This window comes from Doryrhamphus excisus, linkage group LG9 (genome assembly GCF_037039965.1).
Source record: "Doryrhamphus excisus strain RoL-2023G ecotype Guam linkage group LG9, RoL_Dexc_Guam_v1.1, whole genome shotgun sequence".
NCBI classification, from domain to species: domain Eukaryota; kingdom Metazoa; phylum Chordata; class Actinopteri; order Syngnathiformes; family Syngnathidae; genus Doryrhamphus; species Doryrhamphus excisus.
In genome coordinates, this window is record NC_136365.1 from 10,756,069 (window position 1) to 10,782,759 (window position 26,691).

Consider the following 26,691-nt stretch of genomic DNA (forward strand, 5'->3'; position numbering starts at 1 on the left):
TGCCAGTTCTTTTGTCATTTTAACTGGACTCTTCTCAGAGGACTAGATAGTAGATAAGCTTTAGGGAAATTTTAATTCAAGGAAAAATTCATTAATTCATTCTCTATACCATTTATCTTGCTGGGTGACATGGAACCTATACCAGTTGACTGTAGGTGAGAAGTGGGGTACACCCTTGACCGGTTGCCAGTCAATTATAGGTAGAGAAAATCATTCATTCATTCCGTAAACGACACAGACAAAATTTCCAACAGTTGCACATTTCCACTGTGCTGCTAGGAATTCACTCTCAATTGAATTAGTTCGTTCTCCACTTATGTAACCTCTATTCACTTATTCGGCTTTGAGGAGAGACCGTCAGCCTTTCAGCCAAGACACAGTCACTCTATCCTCAATGACCAATGACCTTTCATCCTTCTACACACCTTAAGTCCCTCTCAATGACAGTGGAGACTTAAGATTTTGTGTTTATCTCAATGGTTCTAGCTCATTCTAAACTTACAGCTTACGATGCAATATGTTACTGTTCCTTGCAGAGCCCCTCCTTTTCTGTGCCTTCCAAGAGACCTTCTACCTGATTTCCTCAGCGGCATTGTCCCCAGCATGACAATGGCCCTGGTAGTTATCAGAACCTCCAGAAAACTCAGTTATTTCTGTAATCCTCAAACACTGATGCCCTGATGCCTATTCATTTTGGGTGTGCTTTGGAATTGACGTTCCATTCTGTTCTGATCCAGTCTGTCCAGTTTCTCGTACAGTGGTACCTTAGTTTCCGTACATGCCCATTTGTGTAAGTCTGTTATCAACAAAAAAATATTGTCAAAAATATGTCTTGTTTTTCCTACATGTCTCGGTTATCATCGTGCCAAACATTGCACATAACAAACTAGTCATTTATTGGATTTATTAAAGTGGAAAAATAAACAGTTGTGGTACAATTAATGGTGTCTGACTCAGTGGAAAAAAAAGGTTTGCAGCAGATTCTTGTTCTGTAGAACAAAAAGCAAAAGAAACACCACTCCGGCATCTCATCCACACAGAGGTCTGTCCAATCGTGCATAATTTCATGGAATGGAATGCCCAAACAAAGAATACTCAGCGTTGGTGACTCAGTCTTGTCTGTTATTAATACACTGTGTGAGTCTAGCTGTGTTTGTAACATGTCTACTTTACTACAAAACGTTAACATGCTCCTAAATCTTACCCCGAAAGACATTGTCACACAGCTCTGTCCCCTCACGATGATGTCATCATAATTTGACTACATAGTTCTTTGCTAACTAACATATTTACACCACATGTGTGCTGTTTTTATTCAGTACGACTGAAAACAAATCTACTATGGAGTGCCAGCACTTTGAAAAATATGGTGAGAAACACTACTGAATTATAACTGCGGCTGTCCTCCCCACCACTCTCTCTGGTCCTCAACAAGAAGAGTCTTCATTACAGGTAAATGTTAATTTAAAATAATTGAGAAGCACTGTGTTAAATGGACACTCTAAATTGTCCACTGGTATGAATGTGAGTGTGAATGGTAAATGTGCCGTGCAATTGGGTGGTTTAGGAGTCCAGGCTGTACCCTACGTACCTCTCGCCTGAGGCAGTGTAGTATGTTTAGTTTCATTTATTTAATTCCAAGTAGGACCATGACTCCAAAGATGACGTGATTTGCAGAAAACTTGTAACAGCTGCATGCAATAGGATGAGACTGAAGATGTTGGAACGCTGTTTGGGATCCCATATGGGCCTCGTGTCTTTGTGACACATGTTTCTGGATTCATTTGTCTGCAAGGCAATCCAGTTACCAGCTGTGTGTAGCCACAGTAAAAAAAATGTTGAGCTTTTGCTCAGCCAGTGATGCAATGTTTTTTTTTTATCAGTTAGTTTTGTCTGTATGCTCATTTTTATTTAATGTAATTATTACTAATAAATTTAGTTGCATGGTTGTGTTCTTCGCTGGCTCCACTGCCAGCTCTGTCTTTTAATGATGGGTGCGTTCTTGCACAACCATGATTGATGTAAACACAAAGGTAACTCAAGCTATAAATATTACCATTGTTGCAGTACTAAGCGTGGCCAAATCTCCTGTTTTCATAGGACATGTCCAGTTTACAAAGCCTGTTTTTTTTTTTTTCAAATGTCAGTAAAATGTCCCAGGTTTCATTGATTTTCCAGTGGGCCATTAAATTGAATGCCATTAGGGCCCTCTGCTGCATGTGACTTAATCTCTGAAAGGCTGCAGTTTGAGTGGCTTTTTGAATTAACGTCGTCCAAAAGCCAAAGAAAAAGCAAAACATATCTACAAAATTAATCCTCTGATGCTTGGCTGAGTTGAAATCTCATAAAATTGGGGGCTTCAACTTCCCATTTTCTTGTGACACCACCTATCTTTCTCCACATACAATGATGAGCTATTTCATCCCTTCCTAAAATTGAGTCATTTAGCCACTGACAAATATCCAAGGAACAGCCACCTCGATTTCAGGTGGGTTCATGACCATGATTACCATTTGAATGGGAAGCTAACGAAGGTGATGGCACCCGAATGACCATCAATGGAGGGCAGAGGCCCTACTCTATTATATCCTAACAGTTTGAAACCACTAGGGAGACAACCATTCCTGTCTGGACCCGCCTCCTCATTTAGAAGATAAATACACTGGATCTTACACCAAGTTCTCAGAGTAGTGCTGTCCTATCTAGTCTGACTGTTGTGTGTCCCACCTAGTCTTAGCATGAACTGTTGGAAGGGGTAATGTCTTCTAAGACACCTTGAACAGTCCAGCTGCAATCGACTGAATGCCCTGAGAATAGAATGATGTGGATGAATGAGAATATTCACAGTCTGGTTTGAGAATCAGATTTGTGCTGTTTCCAGGAACATTTATGTATTTGGCTTTAAATACTATTTTGTAATATAACAATGTTCTATACACACGGAGTAAATTTCAGTATGATTACAGTGTTTGTTTTTTTTCATAATATGGTCACCTGAGGCACGGCGGTCGAGTGGTTAGTGCGCAGACCTCACAGCTAGGAGACCAGGGTTCAATTCCACCCTCGCCCATCGCTGTGTGGAGTTTTGCATGTTCTCCCCGTGCATGCGTGGGTTTCTCCGGGTACTCCGGTTTCCTCCCACATTCCAAAAACATGCTAGGTTAATTGGTGACTCCAATTGATTGGAGTGTGAATGGTTGTTTGTCTATACGTGCCCTGTGATTGGCTGCCGACCAGTCCAGGGTGTACCCCGCCTCTCGCCCAAAGACAGCTGGGATAGGGTCCAGCACCCACCCCCCGACCCTTGTGAGGAAAAAGCGGTAGAAAATGAATGAATCGTCACCTGACTGATCATCACCTGTTCAATAGCTGCTTGTAGAAATACCAATGGACTGTAGACAGGTCTCTCTGACAGCCATCACATAACTGCCCTGAGCAAGTGATGATGATCATAAACTCATCATAAAGTCCTGTCCGAGCTAATCCATTTTGTTGTTGTGAGACCTGAAACTGTCATAAAAAAAGGCTGGAGAACAGTTGCCTCTTAGACATATTGATGACTCTTGCCCAGCATCCCAGATTTTGCTTGTGATATCTGTGATGCTTTGGCTGTTTTCCACTCAGAACTGTAATCTAAGGAGACCATGCGGCTTTGGAATTCCCACAGTGCAACAAACAACAAAACCGACACATACAACACACAAAAGTTTTGCGTGTGCACCACCATCTTTATAGTGCAATTTTCCAGATGTGAGGTGTTTTCATTCACTATGCCGCCATGTTGAAAGAATTTGATGATGCATGGGTGGTCGGTGTCTATACAGTATGTATTAAATTGTTTTGTTCCTACTTTTAATGAAACCAGATGTAAGCATATATGCATAAGATGGCATTCATGTACTGTATGTCCAAATTGCAGTAATACAGCCTTCTTATTTAATGTGCATACCGTTTTGTGTTTTATGTATTTTATGTGACCTGTTGGCTACCTTGAATTTCACCTAGAATTAATTATCTTCTGTCCATCTACAGCAGAGGCTCGTGGGCTGCATTGACTTAGCAAAATTGTCCGGGGGGCCAGAACATATATTTAACACACACACTATTTTATGCTTATAATTTTCCTTGAATTATTTGTCTAATTTTATCTGTAAAAGTGCTTTATGTTTTCATGTACATTTTTTCAGGATCCCTTTAAACATCAGACCACCTCAAATTATGTAATTTAATTTTACAGTTTTTTTTTTTTTTTTTTTTTTTACTAAATAAGATCTAAATAAGTTTGTATGTTAAATGTTGAAATACTTAGAAAGCAACTGGCGGGCCGGATTCAAATGCTGGGTAGGCCACATGTGGCCCCCGGGCCATAGTTTGCCCACCCCCTGATCTACAGTATACGCAAACACATGACTTGTATCTTCCGCAAATACACCAACACAAAGAGCAGTAGTTACATACTATTATCTAATTTCTGAATTTCCTACTGTAGATATGTATGCATGAAATCTTAAAAGCCCACTGTGTCTCCACACCACTCATGCATGTCTTTGGTGAGGCTTCACATCTTTCAGTTCTAGGTCACGGAGGAACGAAAAAATACAAGCAATACTTGAGGCAATATGTTGAGGATGAAGTTTGTTTTGTCCTTTGTCTGATAGACTGAGCGCTGACTGATTTAGATCACTGTTGTCAAGTCACATGATTGAACTGCTCGGAGATGTAATATATTTGCAGACGTGAACAGATGTTCATTTGAACTCAGGTCCTGGCAAAGTGGTAATCTCCTAACAGAAGACTCTTGGCAAATGAAAGGAAGTCTTCAGAAAGCAAATGCCAGGAATATTACCTCGGCTAAAATACCTCTATCAACTGAACTCAGGCATGATCATTATTCAAGCAGAAGACTAAATCAATTCAGTCCTATTACACAATGGTACAGTATGTTATGCTGTTGGAGAGAGGAGAGATGCTCACCAATTTTGGCCACATTTTTGGTCTTAGTCATTCAACTGTTTCTTCATTGGAAAAACAAAACTGTCTATTGTTGGCCCAACCGTGCCAAAACAACACAGAGAAAACCCAACTGTCTTTCTGCATGAAGCAATCCTTCTTCTGCTCGCACACTGTTAGAACACATGTCACGTTCAAAGACATTGAAAAATCACAAAACTCTTACACTACACATTGAGCTTATTAAAGCAGTGGTCCCCAACCTTTTTGGACTCACGGACTGACTACAAGGGGTCAGGAGGAGGTCGTACATTTTAGAATTTTTTTTTGTGTAAAACCAAGACAAGAACATCAAATTAAAAGCACTAAATTAATACAGACACACTATTCATTAGTTACTGTTTGTGACAATGTGTGGCCGTGTGGTAGGCAGTGTGCTAGCATGAATTAACTTGAGGTTGTGCACTGAAGAAAAATGCACATTAGCACTCGATAACGTCATCAAATTTTACTTTTATGCATCCACACAAAATTTTAACATTTGGGACCAAATATGAGGTACAACATGGGAGAAAGTTAGCACATGCACACAACTATGGTGCTTTTAAGGACCAGCAGAAACATTTTTTTTTTACTCTTCGACAGGCCTGGTTCGGCCTGTTGGTGGACTGTTTCTATTAGTATACCCTAGGGCAGGTGTGTCTACAGGTGTAGAATACCACAAGTGTGTGCATGTGGATTGAATGAATAATTGTTTTTTGACTGTAGGGGTGACTGTAAGCTGAAGGGCCGACTTGGCCCAGGAGAATTATCGACAAGTTGTCATCGGAGGCAGCGGTGTCGATAAATCTAACCCTGACCAGTCTGTTTGGGTCTGCTACACTACTGCCATCGGGCTTTCTGCTAGCCTCCAGACATTGGCCCTGTCTGCTGGCCTTGGAACTGCTGTTGGTCTCCTGTGAGCTTTAAGAGCTGTCTGCTGGCCTTTTGCCTTTGGACCTTTGGATCAGTCTGTAAGGCGCCATCACCCCTGACTGCAAGTATCCAGTTTTCACTCCCCAAGCTTGCCTGCTATCATCATCAAACGTCGTAAAACATTATGCTTTTTTTTTTTTTTACAGTGTCACAATTAACAATGATGTAGGACACGAGCATTAATATCAGCATGATAATCATACTGGTTGAATTTTTGCCAACTAACTATTAAATTCTAATTCAGAAGTAATTTAATAACAATAATGTTTTAGCTTCTGGTTTTGCACAACAGTAATAATTACTCCAAAGTATTACTAACTCACAAAAGTTCTCCTGGCAATACCCAGGATTTCAATGTCACTCTCTTAACTTCAACAGCCATCATCATCATCATTTACATCGGGATCCTGAACACCCTTACTGCCTTCTCTGCCATTAGAATTGTATTTACTGCTGTGCATTCTGCCATAACTCATCCGATTTCTATGTTTGTTTTTTGGGTTTTTTTCACATCCTCGCTCCCCTACGCCCCCACCATAGCGGTGTTTTGACCACTTGTACTCCACATATCGTACGTTATCTTTTAGAAGAAACATAAACAAGTTCCACAATGTGGTATTTTCGGAACTGTCATTGCGGGCAGCCGTGCACTTCCGTGTAGCGGCACTTCAATCTCATTAAACTGCTTAAGAGTTACCAAGTGGGTGATAAGAATATCCAATTCATGTTTTTCTTTGTATTCCTGTTTATTTACTTATAAACACCCATACATTATGCAGCCGCCTTTGTGATGTTCGGAGTGTCACTGAATACACCTTGCATTGTTGTGATGAAAATGAGAGGGAAAGGATGAAGGAACGAGAGGCCTGTGTGTTGGAGATACATACGGTATACAGTGTTGGAGCTGTACTGCTGTGTGTGTTCAGGTCAGAGCGAACATTGTCAAGCTCTGTGTGACTGTGTGAGGCCCGTCGGACTGGCTCAATGCAAAGTAAACTGTAAAGTATTGTTACTGTACCGTCCATACCAGACTTGGATCACCAGTACAACAGGACTTTAATGCAGGCTTGAATGATTTCTGAAAACTAGAGTGAAGACCAACAAATAGTCAAGTTTTTGATGAACAGTGCATCCGGAAAGTATTCACAGCGCTTCACTTTTTCTACATTTTGTCATGTTACAGCCTCATTCCAAACTGAATTAAATTAATCTCTTACCTCAAAATTCTACACAAAATACTCCATTATGACAATGTGAAAAAAGTTTTTTTTTGACATGTTTTGAATTTATTAAAAATAGAAAACAAAAAAATCACAGTTACATAAGTATTCACAGCCTTTGCTTAATACTTTGTTGATCCACCTTTGGCAGCAATTACAGCCTCAAGTCTTTTTGAATATGATCCCACAAGTTTAGCACACCTATCTTTAGGCAGTTTTGCCCATTCTTCTTTGCAATAAGTCTCAAGCTCCATCAGGTTGGATGGGAGATGTCTGTGCACAGCCATTTTCAGATCTCTCCAGAGATGTTCGATCGGATTCAAGTCTGGACTCTGGCTGGGCCACTCCAGGACATTCACGGAGTGGTTCTGAAGCCAATCTTTTGAGATCTTGGCTGTGTGCTAATGTCTACTGTCTATATGGTCAAGGTACATGACCAGTCTACTGAGGTCAAGAGCGCTCTGGAGCAGGTTTTCATCCAGGATATCTCTATATATTGCTGCATTCATTTTCCTTCTATCCTGACTAGTCTGCCAGTTCCTGCTGCTGAAAAACATCCCCACAGCATGATGCTGTCACCACCATGCTTCACTGCAGGGATGGTATTGGCCTGGTGATGAGCAGTGCCTGGTTTCCTCCAAACATGGCGCCTGGCATTCACACCAAAGAGTTCAATCTTTGTCTCATCAGACCAGAGAATTTTGTTTCTCATGGTCTGAGAGTCATTCAGGTGCTTTTTGGCAAATTCCAGACGGGCTGCCATGTTCCTTTTACTAAGGAGTGGCTTTCGTCTGGCCACTCTACCATACAGGCCTGATTGGTGGATTGCTGCAGAGATGGTTGTCCTTCTGGAAGGCTCTCCTCTCTCCACAGAGGAACGCTGGAGCTCTGACAGAGTGACCATCGGGGCCTTGGTCACCTCCCTGACTAAGGCCCTTCTTCCTCGATCGCTCAGTTTAGAAGGCCGGCCAGCTCTAGGAAGAGTCCTGGTGGTTCCAAACGTCTTCCATTTACGAATAATGGAGGCCACTGTGCTCATTGGGACCTTCAAAGCAGCAGAAATCTTTCTGTATCCTTCCCCAGATTTGTGCCTCAAGACAATCCTGTCTCGCAGGTCTACAGACAGTTCTTTTGACTTCATGCTTGGTGTTTGTGCTCTGACATGCACAGTCAACTGTGGGACCTTATATAGACAGTTATTATATTTCCAAATCATGTCCAATCAACTGAATTTACTGCAGGTGGACTCCAATTAAGCTGTAGAAAGATCTCAAAGATGATCAGTGGAAAAAAGATGAACCTGAGCTCAATTTTGAGATTCATGGCAAAGGCTGTGAATACTTATGTAAATGTGATTTTTTGTTTTCTATTTTTAATAAATTCAAAACATGTCAAAAAAACCTTTTTTCACATTGTCATAATGGAGTATTTTGTGTAGAATTTTGAGGTAAGAGATTAATTTAATTCAGTTTGGAATGAGGCTGTAACATGACAAAATGTAGAAAAAGTGAAGCGCTGTGAATACTTTCCGGATGCACTGTAAGTGTGTGCCCTTGTGCCTGCTCCTCTCCATCATTTGCCTTATCACAGAGGCTGCAATCAGAGTACCATGTTGTCTTCCTTCTCTGACACATGATCGTCCAAATGACTATCACCCTCTCAGCTTGGAAGGTCAGATCGAGTAGGTGCCTGCTGCACTTACTGACAATCACTACAACTTACTGACAGCTGCAATGGTAGCTCATTTATCTTTATAATGTTATGAACCCCCATTACCACCCTCCCAACTTCAATTGATTTGCAAATTGATTATTTCACCACTGTCCCATAAAACAATAGAAACACACAAAACTAAAACCACAATTTTGAATCGCCCAAAACAGCCTCAGTATACAAACATTTGTAGTACCCTTAAAAAATATCATACAAAAACATTTATCATTTATCCTGTAATGTGTGACACACACCAGGTTTCATGTAAAAATAAACATTTAGGGTATTTTTGCTGCTTTCAATGTCAAAACAGGTCAAATTTGGCAAGAAGTGTTAAGTGTTAAGAAGTTAAAGTCATGAAAGGGAATCTGGACTTACCACAAAATCACTTGCTCCATTGTATTTGTACCAAAATGGATTTTGATATTGCATGAATATATTTTCACTCCTGCACACAAGTCCTCGGGGCTACACTTTTCCAAAGCCCAACATGAACGCACTGCTGATTAAATTCAAAGTGACATAGTCTGAAAACTATTAGCCAGTTACAAGCTGAAAACGACCATATGAAAGCCCCTCGCTGCTGGCCTGAATGTCAAAATGAAGGGTCGAGGCTTTGAGGGAATGAAGACTCCACTAACATCTGTGAAAACCACATTTGACTTACTACATGAGAAACATATTTTTTTTCCCAAACTACCCCGAGGAGATGGTGGCAACATGTAGATGAGTCAAGCAGAGGCAGTCATCTTCTGGTGCTTTTTCTTTGTGTGCCAAGGTGTCGATATGCTGATGCAAATACCAACAGCATCTGACTGCATGCACTGACTCTGACTCTCTTGTTCAGTTGCCAAACGCATGCACCGCCTTCTTCAACTTTACTGCTTGATGCATAGCCGGCTTTCATTACTGAGGCGTATTTAATCAGTGAGATGAATCAATGTTAATGCAATTGATCTTGCAAGGCAATGAAGATCTTGCAATTAGATTGCAAGCCAATCGGACCTATTTATACGATGTAATAATAATATATACACACAATAATAATTGGTTGGATAGACAGATAGATAGACAGATAGATGTCACCTTCTGGTCGTGGCTGTAGGCTAAGGCCCAGTCCTCTTCCGTGGGGTGGAACAAAAGGCTCAGGATGTAGAAAGTGAGGCGGTACTTCTGGAAACTAGCTCCTTCATCAGTGCTGATTAGCACACTGCTCTCAAACTCTGGATCAGTCAGTACCATAATCTGAGAGGGGGAAAAAGAAAACTGTGGTCAGGGAATAATGGAAGGATTTGTATTCTTTTTTTTTTGTCAACAGTAAAAAAACGAAGGTCTGAAAGGAAGGTGTAAGTGAAGTGAAATACTAAAAGTACATGGGGAAGGGAAAAAAAAGAGTAGTTTGTGTCAGGTGCAGTGTCAGCAGAAAAGGCCATGGTTTTGGCTCACACTGGGTTTATACTTGGCAAACAACCCCACTTTATTTCCAAGTTCATTTCATGAGTGTAACTTTGGCATGCCTTCTTGCCACGGCTCCACTGCTGCACTCGGTGGAGATCTTTTAGAGCATGTCCTCTTTTCCCAGGACTCAACTGTTTTCACAATATTTTTTTTTTTTTAAGAAAATGACCCGGCTTTCATTGAACCATTATATTGACTGGTATTAAGGCACTAATTGTATTGTATTGTACTGATTATAAAACATGATTATTGCACAGGTGAGGGTGGGGGTCAGAAAACCAGTCTTTTGGATGCTCTGGATCTGGATCTGTGTACCATATTTGAGTTAAATCATTGTCACACCAGATACTAACTGGTTTTGGACTCTCACCCCCAAAATACAAATAAACAATTATGAGTTTATCTGTGGATTATAACCATTAATCTTTCTTTTTTGTTTTTAGGTTTTCCAGGCTTCAGCTCATTTGCAGGTAAACTCGACAGTCTGGAAACCTTGAACGTCTTGCCACTGATGACCTCCTTTGTTGTGTTGGCACTGTGCTATGGGCCATTATCTTATGCATGATGAATCATATCTCAGTTTGGTTCTTGAATCAAACGAAAAGTGTTTTTCGTTCAAGTCGTCCCTTGCCACTTAGCTTTTTAGATTTCGCAGCTTCATTCGCGGCTTCACTCTCTGGTAGGGGAGGGTACTGACGTGATAAAGCATTCATTTTTTGTAATATGTCCAGGACTACAACGGAGTGCTCGGACTGTAGGTTAATGTAAGTAAATTTGCTGGAATACCACATCCACACAACCACTACAGTCAGAGAGAGCCAGACACAAGAGAGTGTTTATTGGGTTTGATTAATACACAGTTTAGATTTTCATTCAGCTGGCTGAATTGACATTGATGTAATGTCTGATATACAGTTTGTCTGTATATCACCAACACTGACAGACATTTAAAAAAAATGTCGACAGCTGGATGGCTCGAATGTGCCATTGGTCCTCAGAAGACCCTTTGCTGCCCTGCAAGGTGCTTTGCGTAAAAAAAAATATATTAAAAAAATTATTAAAATTAAAATTATGAAGGCCGCCCTGTACAGTGCCATCACCAAATGTAAACATATAATTTGGGAATTTACAACAGCAATCAACAGCAAATTCCAAAGAACAATAGGTTGATCGTGATTGACAGGCTGATGACCCCTGCTGTGCAGAAACTGCAAATAAAAAAGTACGAACAAGAAGGAAGTATCCCAATGCTAACATATGCAAGTCAATATTATGTGTTATATGTATTCTCTTTTTGTAGTGCTTTAATAATTTTAATAAAAGCCATATTTAGAAGGTTTTAGAAGGAAAGTTTCCTATGCTCTAACTTTGCACGAGTTTGGCTCACACGTTTTATATTCATCTATTTTTTTTTTTTTTTTAGTCCTTCCAGTTGCTATCTTTTCTTCCTCCAACTTCCAGTTTTTCCCTGTCTTGTAAATTGGGTATGCCTACATCCTGGTTCAATTTGTGTTACGTTCTTGTTGGCCATTTAAAGGTCTCTTTCTCCCATTGTGGCTCTGTCCACATCATTTTGTTTACTTAGCTTAGCTTAGCTTGCTCTACTTTAAGTCGCAGTGACCGCCTGTCGCTTCCTTTTATCATCATTGTGTGTTTTTGGTGCATCCATTGTCCAAGTGGGATTTTTGTTTTTGTGCATTTTGTGATTTCTGTCTCTGCTTTGGCAAAGGTTGCCAATCTTTGAAAAATAAATAATGGACACCCGGAAAGCGTGCAGGCCATGAGGATTATGGCTGGGTCTGAAACCAATTGACCTCAATAAACAAGGGATTACTCAACAGTACCGGTAGGTGATCATGCTACCAAACATGTTCTGTAAGCCTGAAGGCCAGTACTATTTATTTATGTATATATTTTTATAAGAGGTTGTAAGCCTGAACAGAGCGCTTGTTGAAGAGTACAAACTATTCCTGCCGACATATGTCCACATGAAAGTTCTCTGCAGTCTCTCAAGTGCCTGCCAAATTGTGGCCCAAACCATGTTTCCCAATCAGATAGCATGGCATGTCATTGCACTGAATGATTGGAGTAAGTGCAAACAGTCTCCAGCTCAGCTGCGCCTTGACCGTCACTGCAGTTTGAACCTGTAACTCCAGACGTTTCAAATATATATTTTTTCATTTTCTCACGCTATTGCACCACAGCGCTCCAATAAATTACTGTAAAGTGAAGTGAACATGTGATCTGATGATCGCTCCATCACTGTCAACGCAGCTAAATGAACAGCCAGGCAGGGCCCGCAATGCATTCAACTATAAACACCCCCACAAGAGAGTCTTTTTGAAACTTATACATATGCATAACTCCATGAACTGTATATGCTTGTATATGTTGCAAATTTGAAATAAGATACAATATAACATACATTTGTATGACATAAACATTTATTTGGAATAATTATAACATAAGATACACCCTGTACACTGTAGCAATTTATTTAGGTCATATGCCTGCTGTCTAAACACATTAGTGTTTGGTCATTAGCAAAACGTTATTTATGCATCTGAACTGCTGCCATCACTCCTCTCAATAGACTGTGGTGGAATTACCATGAAGCCATTTCACTTGTGGCCAATATGACTGTGTTTCCCCCCATCAATTAAATGTAAGCTAGAAAAATAGCAGTGCATTTATCACTGACAGAACGTTTGCCCCCTTTAAAGACATTCCACTAAAATAACCCCACATTGATAATTTAGATGAATGTCTTAGGGTGAACACATGATGAAGTACACGGAAATGTTGGTTAACGTCATTTATCCTTTCCAGAATGTCCGTGTCTAAGTCTAAATGGACACAAACCATACAAACATGATGTAAATCTAAATGATGGGCTCCAGAAATCATTTTATAGTTGTACAATTCTAATTGAACATGCAGAAAGCTATTCAAAATACAAAGAGATTAATGAACAATTAAGGTTACTTTTACCTTAACTGAGAACATATTATTTGCATTGGAGTTCAATTCCGCCCTCAGCCATCTCTGTGTGAAGTTGTGTTCTCCCCGTGCATACGTGGGTTTTCTCCAGGTACTCCGGTTTCCTCCCACATTCCAAAAACATGCTAGGTTAATTGGCTACTCCAAAGTGTCCATAGGTATGAATGTGAGTGTGAATGGTTGTTTGTCTATATGTGCCCTGTGATTGGCTGGCCACCAGTCCAGGGTGTACCCCACCTCTCACCCGAAGACAGCTGGGATAGGCTCCAGCACCCCCGCGAACCTCATGTAAGCTCAGGATAAGTGGTAGAAAATGAATGAATGAGTGAATTAACTTGACCATGTTGACAGTCAGAGGGGCCCCTATGTATGGAGTGTGTGTGCTCCCTGTGTGTGTGATGGAGGGGCTTTTCCCACATTCCAAAAACATGTGTGCCTTCATGCCTTTAACATACTGTACTATCCCTTATTCATGCTATCTTTGTGGAGTGTTTTCATACTCATTAAAATCTCTTTCTTTGAAATCTCTCAGCATGTGCCGCCGCATCCGTGATCTAACCTTGAGCAAAACGTTACAATGGGACTCCTTTGTATGCAGTGACGTGTGGTGAGGTTCAGGGTTGGTAAGGCACTGATTCTTTGGAGTTGTTATTTTTATGTTAATACAAGTTGCTCATTAAGAGGATTCAAGAAAAGACGAGGATTAATTCACTTTGGTTTAAAAAATGTCTTCAATTATGTCTTAGTCCCATTTCCTTTTATGAACTGGAAAACATAAGTGTTCTTTCCTTTTTATCAGTACATGAAGTATATGCAAACATTGCTTTTGCAGGAAAAGTTCTGTAGTGTATTTGAGTATATAATCCTCCATTTTAGCAAATTAATAGTCAAATTGATTCATTAATTTAGCAGAGCATAAACATACATAGAATGTATTTGATTTTCTATTAGCTAGTGTTACTGCCAACCCAAAAATTCAAAATGAAAAAAATACTGGCTTTTCTTCTGTGGAAGAACTGCAATGACAAACACCTTCCAGTTCACTCACGACTGACCCCTTCAGGAGGCAGCAGTACTGCAAATACCTCCCGTATGACAGCTCTATGTATTTTATTGTCCTGTGAGCAAGAATAATGGCATCACATTTACATTAATGGCATTACAGAGGCTGTAGAAAATGACAGCATTGGCAACATTATATTTTTGGCTACATGCTGACAAATACACACTGGCAGCCACTATGATCAAACTCAGGAGGCAGGCAAGCTCGTGGCAGTCTGACCTGATCAGGAAATGTGCAAATTCAGCCATTTTAACTTCAGAGAATGTTCATACAGGAAATATTTTTAATAAAATTCAATGGACAAATATATATTTTTTTTACCACCATGACTGGTGAGGCTGCCTCCCATCCGCCTACGTCCCTTGACTGCACGTTACTGTTTGTGTGGCTGACTGCTGCAGTCTGAAGCATTACCAATTTTTGTTTCTGCTCCAGTCATACAATTTCCAAAACAGAGGTTCAGTTGCTGATAATGCTTCAAATCCTTTCCATGTAAGTATTAAAATGTATGGCTATATTTACACAATTGACACAATTGAATTTACTTTCACCTAAACATTTGTGGCATCAAAGAAGGTTAACTCAATGGACAAAACTGGGATTGCAGTTTTAATATAATTGACTTTATTTTTTTATTTATTCTTTGTCTTACGTAAAAAAGTGGATACTTGCAGCAGGATCTTACCTTCCTCTTGTTGGTTGGACAGACATAAAGGTAACTCAGAACAGTCTTGGATCCAACTTTGTCATTCATTCTCTCATATGTAGAGCCATAGTCAGTAGATCTGAATAGACAAAAAAAGCAAATTAAGTCATTATTAAGTCAAGAGCCAATAACCATTTCTATCTCTAAACAATCATGGATGAAATAAAATATATGTATATATATATATATATATATATATATATATGTATATATATATATATATATATATATATATATATATATATATATATATATATATATATATATATATATATATATATATACAATATATATATACAATATATATTTTGTTGAAATAAATACATATAACAACCTCCTGCACCTCCAGTAGGAGTGAATCATCTGTTAATTTGCTTAATTAATTAATTTGTTAATTTTGCTTAACAAAGCTTTAAGCTTGAGGGAAAATTATTACAGTCACATTTTGTGTAGGTGGATTGTGACACGAAGCAAGACAAAACATAAGCAAGAGACAAAAAATATGGAGTCACAATCAATAACTGCATTTAAATACTGGCTGTTCATCAGCTGATCAAAAGCTTAAGAACATGCAAGTTAAAATTTGCATCCAAATCTGGCTTTCACATAATTTTCTGTTAGATACACAAACTGTCATGACCTCCCGATGACAAAGGCAAAAGGGCTTTCTGTTTTGGAATGTCGCAGGATTGTTGAACTATGCATGTTCTTTCAAAATGGCATTCCTTGAGGTTAGATGCAGTAAGATTTAAACTTCCCATTTACACCTCGTGAAGCACCGCTAACCTCTTAGTGGCAGCATCGCTGTGTACGACTGGCCAATCACAGAGCGTGAAGAGTGAATACATAATTTTCTTTAAACATGAATACGGATAATGGCGAAATGTATTGATTTCATATTCGTATCATGCATTATCTGTAATGGATACTCAATTATAACGAGACACAGCACAGCAATCACTGCACAGACACTCAGCCAAGAAATGGTTAACAGCTTTTGCCTTAGATAGTGCTTTTTAGCGCTCATCTTCAAGGTACTCAAAGCGCTAATGCCACAGCATCAGGACCAACCAGGGCTTCCCTATCCGGATCAAGGATCGAACCAGCAAGTTGGGAGATAACCACTCTCTCACCTGGGCCATGCCATGCCCCAAGAGTGATGCTTGCTGCAACATTTCCACATAGCCAGCCGCCAACTGGTGCCAGTACAGAACACTGAAGTTACATCTTCAAGAGCTTCTCTTGCAGATGCCATCTTATGGTTACTGGTTGCATTTGACTACCTTCCACAAGCGTCAGGATCTTTTCAAAATGTAAAATCGCCACCTTTTTGTGACCAACCTCAGCAGCAATGATGCAACAATCATGCCACATCCAAACCCATTAAAGACATCAAGAGATCACGATAGTGTGAATGTGTGAGACAGAATGACACAAAAGTTGGATTTTAGCACACATAATGGCTACAGTTAAGGCGGCGGTCTTAAACGTTTGATCACCTTGCGTTTTGATGCTCTGCTTACATTGTGGTTACAATCCACCAATGCAAAATTCGACTTAATTTCAGTCACCTTTCACAAGTGTTAGAAGACTAGCATTTTATATTTGAAAATGACAAGTAGCGAAAAAACAAAAAAAAAAAAAACATGTTAATGATCCTAACCCCAAATGAAAACGGCCTCTCAAATGTACATTTTAATTACTGCATTTACTGCAATTCTGAGTATTCTTGGCCAGGATTCTTCAAATGTTGTTTTTTTAGGAGATAGAACATCTACTTGAAAGTATTATGATAAAAGTGAAGATGCCTTTTCTTTTATTTTTTTTAGTCAGGCCAAGCTGCTTGAACTTGGAAATGAGATTTTGATGAAAATACAAGATATTACTCATTGAAATTCACAGGAGAATGCCTCACAGAAACAGAGTTGTTACTATGATTACAGAGAACAGTAATAATGAGTCAAAGAAACTCATTTCTACAGCATATTATAGCGGGGGAAGAAGTGTTTAGGTAGATGACTGTGATGTGTTGTTTTTGAAACCAGAATGATAAAATGAAAAGATTACTTTCACATTTATAATATCTACTTGAACTGACTGAGGGATAGATGAAGCATGAAGATGATGGCATCTTCTGCTCCAACTTTCTCCTGGTACGCATACTGCAGAGGGTCAAGAGTGGCCTGAAGTGGTGACGCAGCAGACATTCTATGGTTTTCATCAAGTGTAATGTCAGGGCCGCTGGCCTGGTCAATGCCTTCACCAGGATGTGGTTTCTTTGGGTATGATGCAGTCTGTTTTCCAGAGTCGAGGGACTCTTCCCTGTCTGAGATTCAGTTTGAAGTGCGTTGGAGAATGTGGACATCTGGGAAGACTGGCATTGGAGGTATCCACCTCAGCACTAGACAGGGGGAGTGAGGGAGCATAGGAGTAGGAGCTGTTTTGTTCTGTGCCATTAGCTGTGTTCAAAGCAAAATAAACTGCAGTCTCTGAAGTTTCTGACGCAGCGCAGCCAGTCACTCGATCCTAGTTGGTAATGAATTTACGTTTCCATGATCAGTGAAGTTACTGCCACATCAAGGCTTGATTTTCAGTCATACTGTATGTGTCAACCCTTCAGTTGTCGCTGGGAAACTATCACATTTCTTGGTGCCCTCTAGCCCTCCATCCACCCTTCCATCCATCTATTTTCAGTGCCACTTTCCCTCACAAGGGTTGCAGGGGTATGCTTTAGCCCATCCCAACTGACTCTTGGTCGAAAGGCAGAGTACACCGTGGACTGGTGGCCAGCCAATTGCAGGTCGCAGGACACATACAGAAAAAAAACATCCTTTCACGTCACATTCATGCCGATAGTCTTCAATAGTCTTTTTTTTTTCAACAGTCCCACACTGTACTCCTTCATTTAAGAGTCGAGTTTGGAGTTGTTGTTTTTTTCCCCCTCCCCTCTCCTAGTGTTGTCCCCCCCTTCTTCCCCCCCTTTATCACCCAATCATCCCGTCATGTCACCCCTTGTCTCACTGCATAGTATGTTGTATATGTATGGACGGATGATTGCACAATTTCGCTTGTACTCCTGTATAAGTGACAAGAATAAAGGGCTTTACTACTACTACATGCATGTTTTTGGAATGTGGGAGGAAACCGGAGAAAAAAAACAATATCCTAAGCGGTTCCAGCAACATTGGCCATCAGCAAACCGCATCCTGACGGTAAAGTCAAGCCTTCATAATAAAAGAAGCACACCAGTAAAACGTCACTGCTGCACCACAGTATGCAGTTGGATCATTACACCAGCACATCCTGGAGTCATTCCAGTGCTGGATTTTAACACCAATGAGGGAGCAACGAAAGAGCCCAGAATGAAAGTACACAATATAGAGTAGGTAGCAGTTACAGCACCCTTCAGGAGTGTGAAACTTAAATTGTGTGCCTGGAAAGTGAAAGTTAAGTTTGTGTGAGTGATTCTGGTTCTGGTTAGCATGTCTATGCTATATTCTATATTCCCCTGTCCGTACTTTTCCGTGGGTTATCTTTGAGTGTTGTGCAACTTTGAGTGCTGTGTGAGTGTGGCAAGAAGGTCTCTTCTGAGAAGCTATAAGACTAACAATGCACTGAGCTAATAGACTGAATTTAAAGGTGTAATAATAATGCAGCAGGTTTGCTCTCTGAGTGTATGGTAAGTTCCTTGAATAAACAAATCTTGGTGTGAAGGAATCCATATCCATAGAATAGTAAAAAAACAAGTCAAAGAAAGGGGTGCAAAAAAAAAGATCAAAACACACAAGGAGCTGCTGGAGAGCTGCCACTCAGGTTGGTGCCGGAAGCGAATATGATTATGTTTATATGATATAATAGTTGTACTTTATTGCCATTTTCCTTTTAGAAGCAAATATGAAATCAGTTGTGAAGCAATCTGCAGTAAAACTAAATTCAGACACCAATCAACAGTCGGGTGTGTGGAGATGGATTGACTTGAACATTATGGGCTGATGCAGAACACCTAATTTCCTCATTGGACAGCAAGCAAAAAATTGAAACAAGTCAATTAGCAGTTATGGTCTATCATACCTCTTCCTATTGTCAAGTGAAATTTAAAAAGTGAGAGAAATTTTAAAAACCTAGGAAGGGTGGAGAGGAACAAAGACCTTGTGACTTGACAGACTAAAGTTCAGACTGTCTTGTATGGCAATTAAGATGGGTGACATGCAGCATTTATTCTGGCAGCCAGCCTCTCAGGTGACCCTGATCATTCACACCTTTGTCTGCAGGGAGACATTTCTATTTGCTGTTTGCAAAACAGAAGCTGGTCTGGTGTGGCCAGCCGGTGACCTTTTCTTTTCCTTTCGGCTTTCTTTGTCTGACAACTAAGGATGTATTATCGTCTTTGCCTGGTGGGACTGGAATACGTGTTGAACAAGCGATGTATACAATGGATGTGCTCTTCTATTGTCGATACATTTTGTTGCTATCTGTATGTATGGACAAAATGAATAAGATATTCATGCAGGAAGAAGATATTCATATGAGGAGCAGATGATTACCTCTTGAAATTACTGTCTGATACTGATACTGAACTGAAGCCTTTGTACCGAAAAATCAGATTACCAATACATCCAAAGTCCTTAAATTGTCTCTTTCATGTATTTTTGTTTTTTGCTGAGAGAAATGAGGCTCTTATTTTCTATTGGCCATTCATCTCATACACACATGATATCCGTATAGATTTCTTTTTTTGGTAACAGTCCAAATCATTATTTACAGTGCAAAACATTACAGCAGTAGAAAAAACACATTGGCTGTGACAAGTGAATTTCCACAAAGTTCCGTCCATTAGCTGGGAGCCTATCCCAGCTGTCTTTGGGCGAGAGGCAGGTACACCCTGGTTGTCAGGAAACCGGAGTACCCGGAGAAAAGCCATGCACGGGGAGAACATGCAAACTCCACACAGAGATGCTCATGCCGAGAATTGAACCCAGGTCTTCCCGATCTCCTGACTGCCGGCTAACCACTTTATTTTCGCAGTTAGAGAATAGAAAATCTGTTTATGGCCTTTTAAATACGTTATTACGTTATGTCCTCTCGACATGAAGTAAGACCCCTATATTCATTTTACTTACATCTACTATTACCCAATGCAGTATACATAATAATACAGAATAAGACTTCTAAGACATAATACATCCTTTTTTAACTTACGGTTTCTGTACAGTAATCCCCGGGGTAGCTATTGGCTCATCAATGTAATATTACTGACACCTAGTGATTAGTGTAGAATACTAAATATCATCACAGCGTCTTTCAATGCATCTTCTGAATGCCTCCATTTGTATTTTTGTTATTTTAGCCATTTTTGTGTTTGGAAATGCTTAATTTAGGAAAAACATTGTAAAATTTGCTTAAATAAGCATATAATTACAGATACGTATATTAATATATATTTTTTGAGTGAGGCTGTGAAATTTGAAGCGCAAAGTGGCGAGGGATTCTGTGTAATTGTTTTGTGTTCCAAGGAGAAAGGGGAAGCATCTGACCGTATTGTTGAAATGCCTGTTCAAAAACAGAATATATACACAATTAATACAGAATAAAGCTCAGTCCGTATTTTCCAGCTTTCAAGAGAGGGCAAACACATTCAGGTGACTGCTGAACCAATGCAGCAGCAAGTCAAATGTCTGTCCTGAAAGCCAGAGAGACAGGCGTCTCCAAAAACAAGACAGACCGACAGCGTGAAGGTTCCCAAGGAAACAAACCTCAGGCAAAATCAAGGCGATGGACTCTGAACACTGGTTGACTGATGTGCTTTAAGACATTCCCAGCGCCAGTGAACCAAACCCTTTCAGTATCCAAGAAGAGGTCAACAGTAGGGATGCTTGACTACAATGCATTCAGCAATGCATGCAGCCTCTGTCCTGGGAGAAGACTCTTTGGGATAAAACATAATAATCGACAAAATCTTTCTCTTTTTATAAGCAAGATTAAAATGAAAGAAAAGCCTGGAAAAACAAAAATGTCCTGAAAGCAAATTAGAGTCATTACTCTTCCCGTTTGATTTTAATATTTTTTTATTTGTAATACAATAATCATCATCCTTTGTTGTGTTGTGCTCGGTAACACCATCCAAAGAGCCCATTATGAACAATTGGGGTTTTTATCCTTTAATAATAAGCCCAATAACTCCAGACACTGTTATTAATATAGAACAAATTTGCAAATGAATTGGGTCTGCTGAGAGCACTTAGGCAGCCCCATGGTAGTTAGAAGCAGTAGTTTAGATTAGAGTAAAAAGCCTTATCTGTTCGGAAAAAAGACAGCTACTCATTCAGGCTATTGCAATTGGGGAGCATGTCATGTTCCTCCTGACAGGTTCTCTCAGCCTGAGAGTGAAGACAAGTTAGAGGAGCAATGTCGGTGGTAATGTTGGTGCGATGGGTGGCCGACATCACATGTGGTGTGGCACATGAAGGCAATTGTTTGTCTAGTGCAGGTGTCGGCAAGTGGCGGCTTCCCTTCTTGGTGAATTTTTTTTTGCACAAAAATGGACGAAATGTGCATTTTAAAAAAAGAGTTTGAAATATCCAACTCATTGTAAGTCAGTGAATGCATTTACAATGTGTTCTGACTGCTGATTTGATGATCAAGGGAAGGGTGAAGGAGGCCAGTGCGTGCGGTGTGATGACGTCTCGTGAGTGTGCTACTGACAGCGGTAAGCTATCGACCTCTGGTCTGGTGCCTGGTGTAATGTGTTTGTGTAATGTCACTGGCTCCTCCAACCTCTTCCTTTTAGTTTTAGCTTGTTTTGTTATTGCTTTTTACCTCTGCACTTTCATCACCTTTTTTTTTTACCTCATTACCTCACACCCATGTTCATTGATATTTCGTCCAGCTCACTTATTATTATATAAAAATATTGTAAATGGCTAACTGCTTGAATCTCTGCGTCCACCATTTAACAGAATGTAAACAGCTGTAACGTAAGTAAACAGAAAAATAAACGTGTGTCGTTTTATTTTTAGCAGCCACATATATACCATGACCGGCAAACCTTTTGACATAGCAAACTGAAGACCAACACTTACTAGGTCATAAGTGCACTCCGTGTATTTTAGTCTGTTTACGTCTGCAAGGCCCCACGGTGCCTCATGACTTGTCCAGGATATTTCCCTGACATTTCATCTGAGGCAGGGAAGAAAACGATCCAATGACGAAAGCATAGCTGACTGGCTCTGAACATCTCTCCTGATACTTGTACTTTCATTAATTTAGACGTATTTGGGGATTTGTAAAACATGAGCTATAAAGCAACCTTATTGAAAGTGTGTGTGTGTTGGGGGGTGAAACATGAACATATATTTCCTTCAGTTTCCTGTGCGTTATAACGCCAGAAAACAGGCTAATATGAGCTAGCTAACAATGCACAATAGCTAACAACTATGTTGACTACGAAAAAAAAATCCTCTCACAAATGTTATCGTTTATCGTTTAACAATTATATTGAGGACATCATGTAATACTTAAGAGTATCTTGTTTTATTTTGATGATTACAAAAATTACTGAAAGGTTTTTCTTCGGCGCATTGATCAGAACTAATGCTCCTTCCATCAACAAGGTAAAATGTTCCATCCCCCCAGGCAGAGAATCATGTTGCTGTGTGCTACGCAGATCAAGCTATAGTGAAACACACACACACACACACACAACAGTTACTTACAATGTCCGCTCTCATTGGGATGCCGACTGGTGAAATAGCATCAATAGTATCTTTCAGCACAAGACGTGTGCGCCCTGTTGAGCTGGTAAATTCCATATAATCCTCAGGCTTTAAAAAACACTCTGCAGAAACAAACGAGCATCTTGCTGAGTCTCCGTAGCGAGAGCTGGTATCCTTCAGTTGTTTTGTTGTTAGCTTGTGGAGTTTCAAAGTTGACCAACTATTCAGCTTATTGCCACAACCGTCAATAATACATGTTTGAGGCATGATTTATAATCTAGCGTTAACCTGTGAGTGATGCTGAGATCACCCACAACGCATATAGCGAGGCGTTGTGACACTTCGCCAGAAAAATAGTACACCACATTAGCTGCAACAATATCACTGTAGCTCGGTTAATATACAGGTCGGTTATGAAAAAACATTTCATGTCGTTTTTTTTTTATGTTTTTTTGTTAGGGCTGAAGCATTTCTCCAACTTATGTTCTTGTGTTATAATGTTTCACATAAGGATTGTGAATGATGGGCAAAATTACAAAAAAAAAGTGCAAAACTGGTCAGCATCCAGCAGCTTTATTTATGTACCTCTGCATGCTCTTTCAAATGCTGATTCCAGTACTCAGATCTTTGTGTTACTTACCATATTACTTTTTACAATTAACCAAGTATTAACACCAGTATTAATGCTGGCAGAACAGGGCCTCGAAAACTCTCCACACCCTGCCAAGTGCTCACGCCCAAATGCTTCTCAAGCGCCACCCCAGTGAAATCTTTTTTGAAATTGTTTGAAATTAGTATGCATCAGGTTACAATGGAATACATCCCATAAATCAATTCACAGTTCCACATGAACACCATGAACTATTTACAATTTTCCCATTTGCAACTGAACTGTATGTATGCATGACAATTTCCCTTCAATGTGCAACCTCCTGTGTGCGCCACGTGGCGAAATGCCATTTCCCTTCCTGGTTGCGGAGTATGGATTTTAATGGGAAGGATGCATGCCGTGCTCTAAAAAAATGCACTTCTGCCTCCTTGTTTCTGTTTTTACAGCTTAAAACAGCACTAAACATGAGCTCTTTTTATTGTGCAGTTGCATCATCATCTCTTTGTGCCTCCTGTGCAAGAAAACATAAAGAAAACATAAAAGACAAATCATAAAAATACACATTTTGGGAGTAAGTGGTTGGATTAAAAAAACAAACAAACATGTATGGTCTTTCTTTTGTAGTGTATGAATAAATCATGCTGTTTTGTGGTTGAATACGCCTTACTGTTAGTCCAAAAACTGTGCATATTTAAGCAAATCTGATGTATTTTTGGCTGAAATTAAGGTGCAGATCTAAAAAAATGTTTTTCTATGCTCTCACTATGAAGTATTCAATTTAATAGATGGAGATTCCGACTCCGTGAAAATTCACTTGTCAATGATGGACAGCCCTTATAAAATATAAGAAAACACTGAGCCAAAAAAATAAAATAAAAGTTCAAGTCTCATCCTTGCTTGAAAGCCAAGGAATAGAAGTAGGTTTTAAGATGGGCCTTCATAATGAAGGGGCCTGCCTCAGGTGAAGGGGGAGCTCATTCCACATTAGCAGCAGCAGTGGTGAAGGCTCTGTCTCCTTTGAGCTTGTCCCACACTCTGATCAGCTGACCTGAGGGACTGGGCAGTGGAGTCAGTCAAGGCAAGATCCTTTAAAGACTTAAAAACTAAATGATTTTAAATGACCTCAAAAATGCACACACAGCCAGTGGAGTGAGGATAAAAAAGTGAGTTGTGTGTTCTCCCTGTTTAAGTTTAGTTGCATTTTGGACAAGCTGCAGAAAAGGTAAGACTTGCTAACTCCAAAATAAAGTGAGTCACATTAATCCAGCCGAGACGTGATGAAGGAATGGATTACTGTCTCAAGATGCTGCCTCAACAGAAAAGGCTTAACCTTTGCCAGCTGCTGTAGGTGGAAAAAGGCGGACTTCAACACTGTGCCAATTTGATGGTCCAGTTTAAAACCACTCTCTAGCTGAAAGTCCAGGTTAGTAAGCGTGGGGTTTATATCCAATGGCAAGGTCTCCAAAGTCAACATGGTGAGACTCTCAGGGGCCACTGTATCCACTTGGGTTTTTCTTTTACATTTACCGTCAATTCTGATGTACTACCCACTAAATTTAAAGGGAAAAACATATTTGTTCTTATATAAGATACACTTGCCACTCACGAGTCCAGAGGACCAGCTCTATGACAGGGCCCAATTAAGAGCTATGAATAAAGTCACAAAAAGCTTGTCATGCCAGTCAGTATAACAACATGTGTCATCTCTCCAAGAACACTTTACATTATATGTCAGAAGTATTGAAACATGTATCAATATGAGTTTTAGATTTAAAAAAAAAAACATTTTAAAGTGTTCCAATAATACATTGCGGTTGAGAAAACCATTTCATTGCAGCACAGCATAGGAAACATTAAAAATGGCACTGCAAGGCTGCTTTTTTCCCCCCGAATGAGTCAGAGAACCCAGAGCCCAAACCCAAAGGACGTAACCTAATGAATACTTGGGAATTGTAGTTTTAATATTTTAAAATTATATTGGGACATGTTTGTATATTTGAATAAGCACAATTTGAGTATTAAGTTGCTGTGTAATGAATTTAGTGCTGTTAGTAAAGTGTTCTCTAAAAGATGACACCGTGAGTCAGACTATTTTAAATACTGCCATCCAATGGGTTTACAAGTTGTTGTGAGTGCACCAATAGCTCACAATTGACTCCTATTGACTCCTGCCAAAAAATGAGTTTCCTCAGTAGACTCAGACTCAGTAGAGGCACAGTATTTAAAAAATAAAATACAGGATAATTTAGCCATAAATTAGCCATACCACTGTAAGAGGCAACTTTAAAGCTTAAGAACAAAGTAGTGGTTTATACACCAGAATATATCGCAAGCAAATTCCAACCATCCAAGTTTTGATGCCATTCATACAAACATAGGTTGACCTGATATAATTTGAAAGAGATGTGGGTATCCTAAGCATAATAATAGAAGGAGATATTATAATAGAAAGAGAAACAATGCTTTTTTAGAATAGACAACAGGGGGAGCAGATAAAGGGAGTGAATAAAAACCTGGAAAACTGAACCCAGTGGACCCCACATGACAGACGAACACAAACAGTTTACACAAAATGTTATGTTGGTTAGATAGGACTGAACCACAGAGAAATGCCAAAAATGGCCACTTGACGCAGTGGTGTCATTAGAGTTTAAGGATGGGGAAGACATAGCACCCAGACTAGCTGTAGCTATAGTTATAAGAAATACACGGCAGGCACAAAATGTAAAATGAGAAACAGAGAACTAATGCATTATTATAGTATTATTTCAGTATGTTAATTAAAACATGTAAGCAACAAAAAGTGCATTCCAGCTGAGTTCGGGTGAGAAAGTTGGGGCAATTCCAGGGACTCTGCAGCATATTCCATGCCAAAGGTGCAGCAAAGACTTTATGCTCAGTTCAGTATGAGACAGATAGCAGCCAATAATCTGCTATCTGAGTGAGCACCAACTCTTCTCTTTACAAGTAAAGCACAAATGTAGGAAGGCAACTGACCGCCTTATACGTATATAAAAGTATACCAATGATTGAGCCTGCGTGTGGTCTGAGCAGACCATCCAACCTGAGAGTATAACTCACAGTGATGTGTCTGTGGCTTACAATTAGTAGTAAAACTTAGCAAAGAATGATAGGCAATATCAACCACGTGAAGACATTCAGCAGACGCATTTATTTTCGGGATGCTCTGATGAGATCGGCCACGTAATGGTATCGTCTTTCCGTATAAAAAAAAAAAAATGTGATTGCTGTGCGGTGGAGACATGAATTACAAATATTTTAGG

General features: G+C 39.8%; 1 protein-coding gene across 2 annotated transcripts in view; it reads right to left on the minus strand.

The window, feature by feature from the left end:
* sorcs3a (sortilin related VPS10 domain containing receptor 3a) overlaps positions 1–26,691 on the minus strand; it is a 175,220-nt gene that overhangs the window by 53,408 nt on the left and 95,121 nt on the right. For both annotated transcript variants that reach the window (XM_058086792.2, XM_078793390.1), the window contains exons 3-4: positions 15,065–15,164; positions 9,945–10,103 (exon numbers count right to left, since the gene is read on the minus strand). In XM_058086792.2, coding sequence (XP_057942775.2) covers positions 9,945–10,103; positions 15,065–15,164 — 259 coding nt within the window. The remainder of the gene's footprint in view (positions 1–9,944; positions 10,104–15,064; positions 15,165–26,691) is intronic.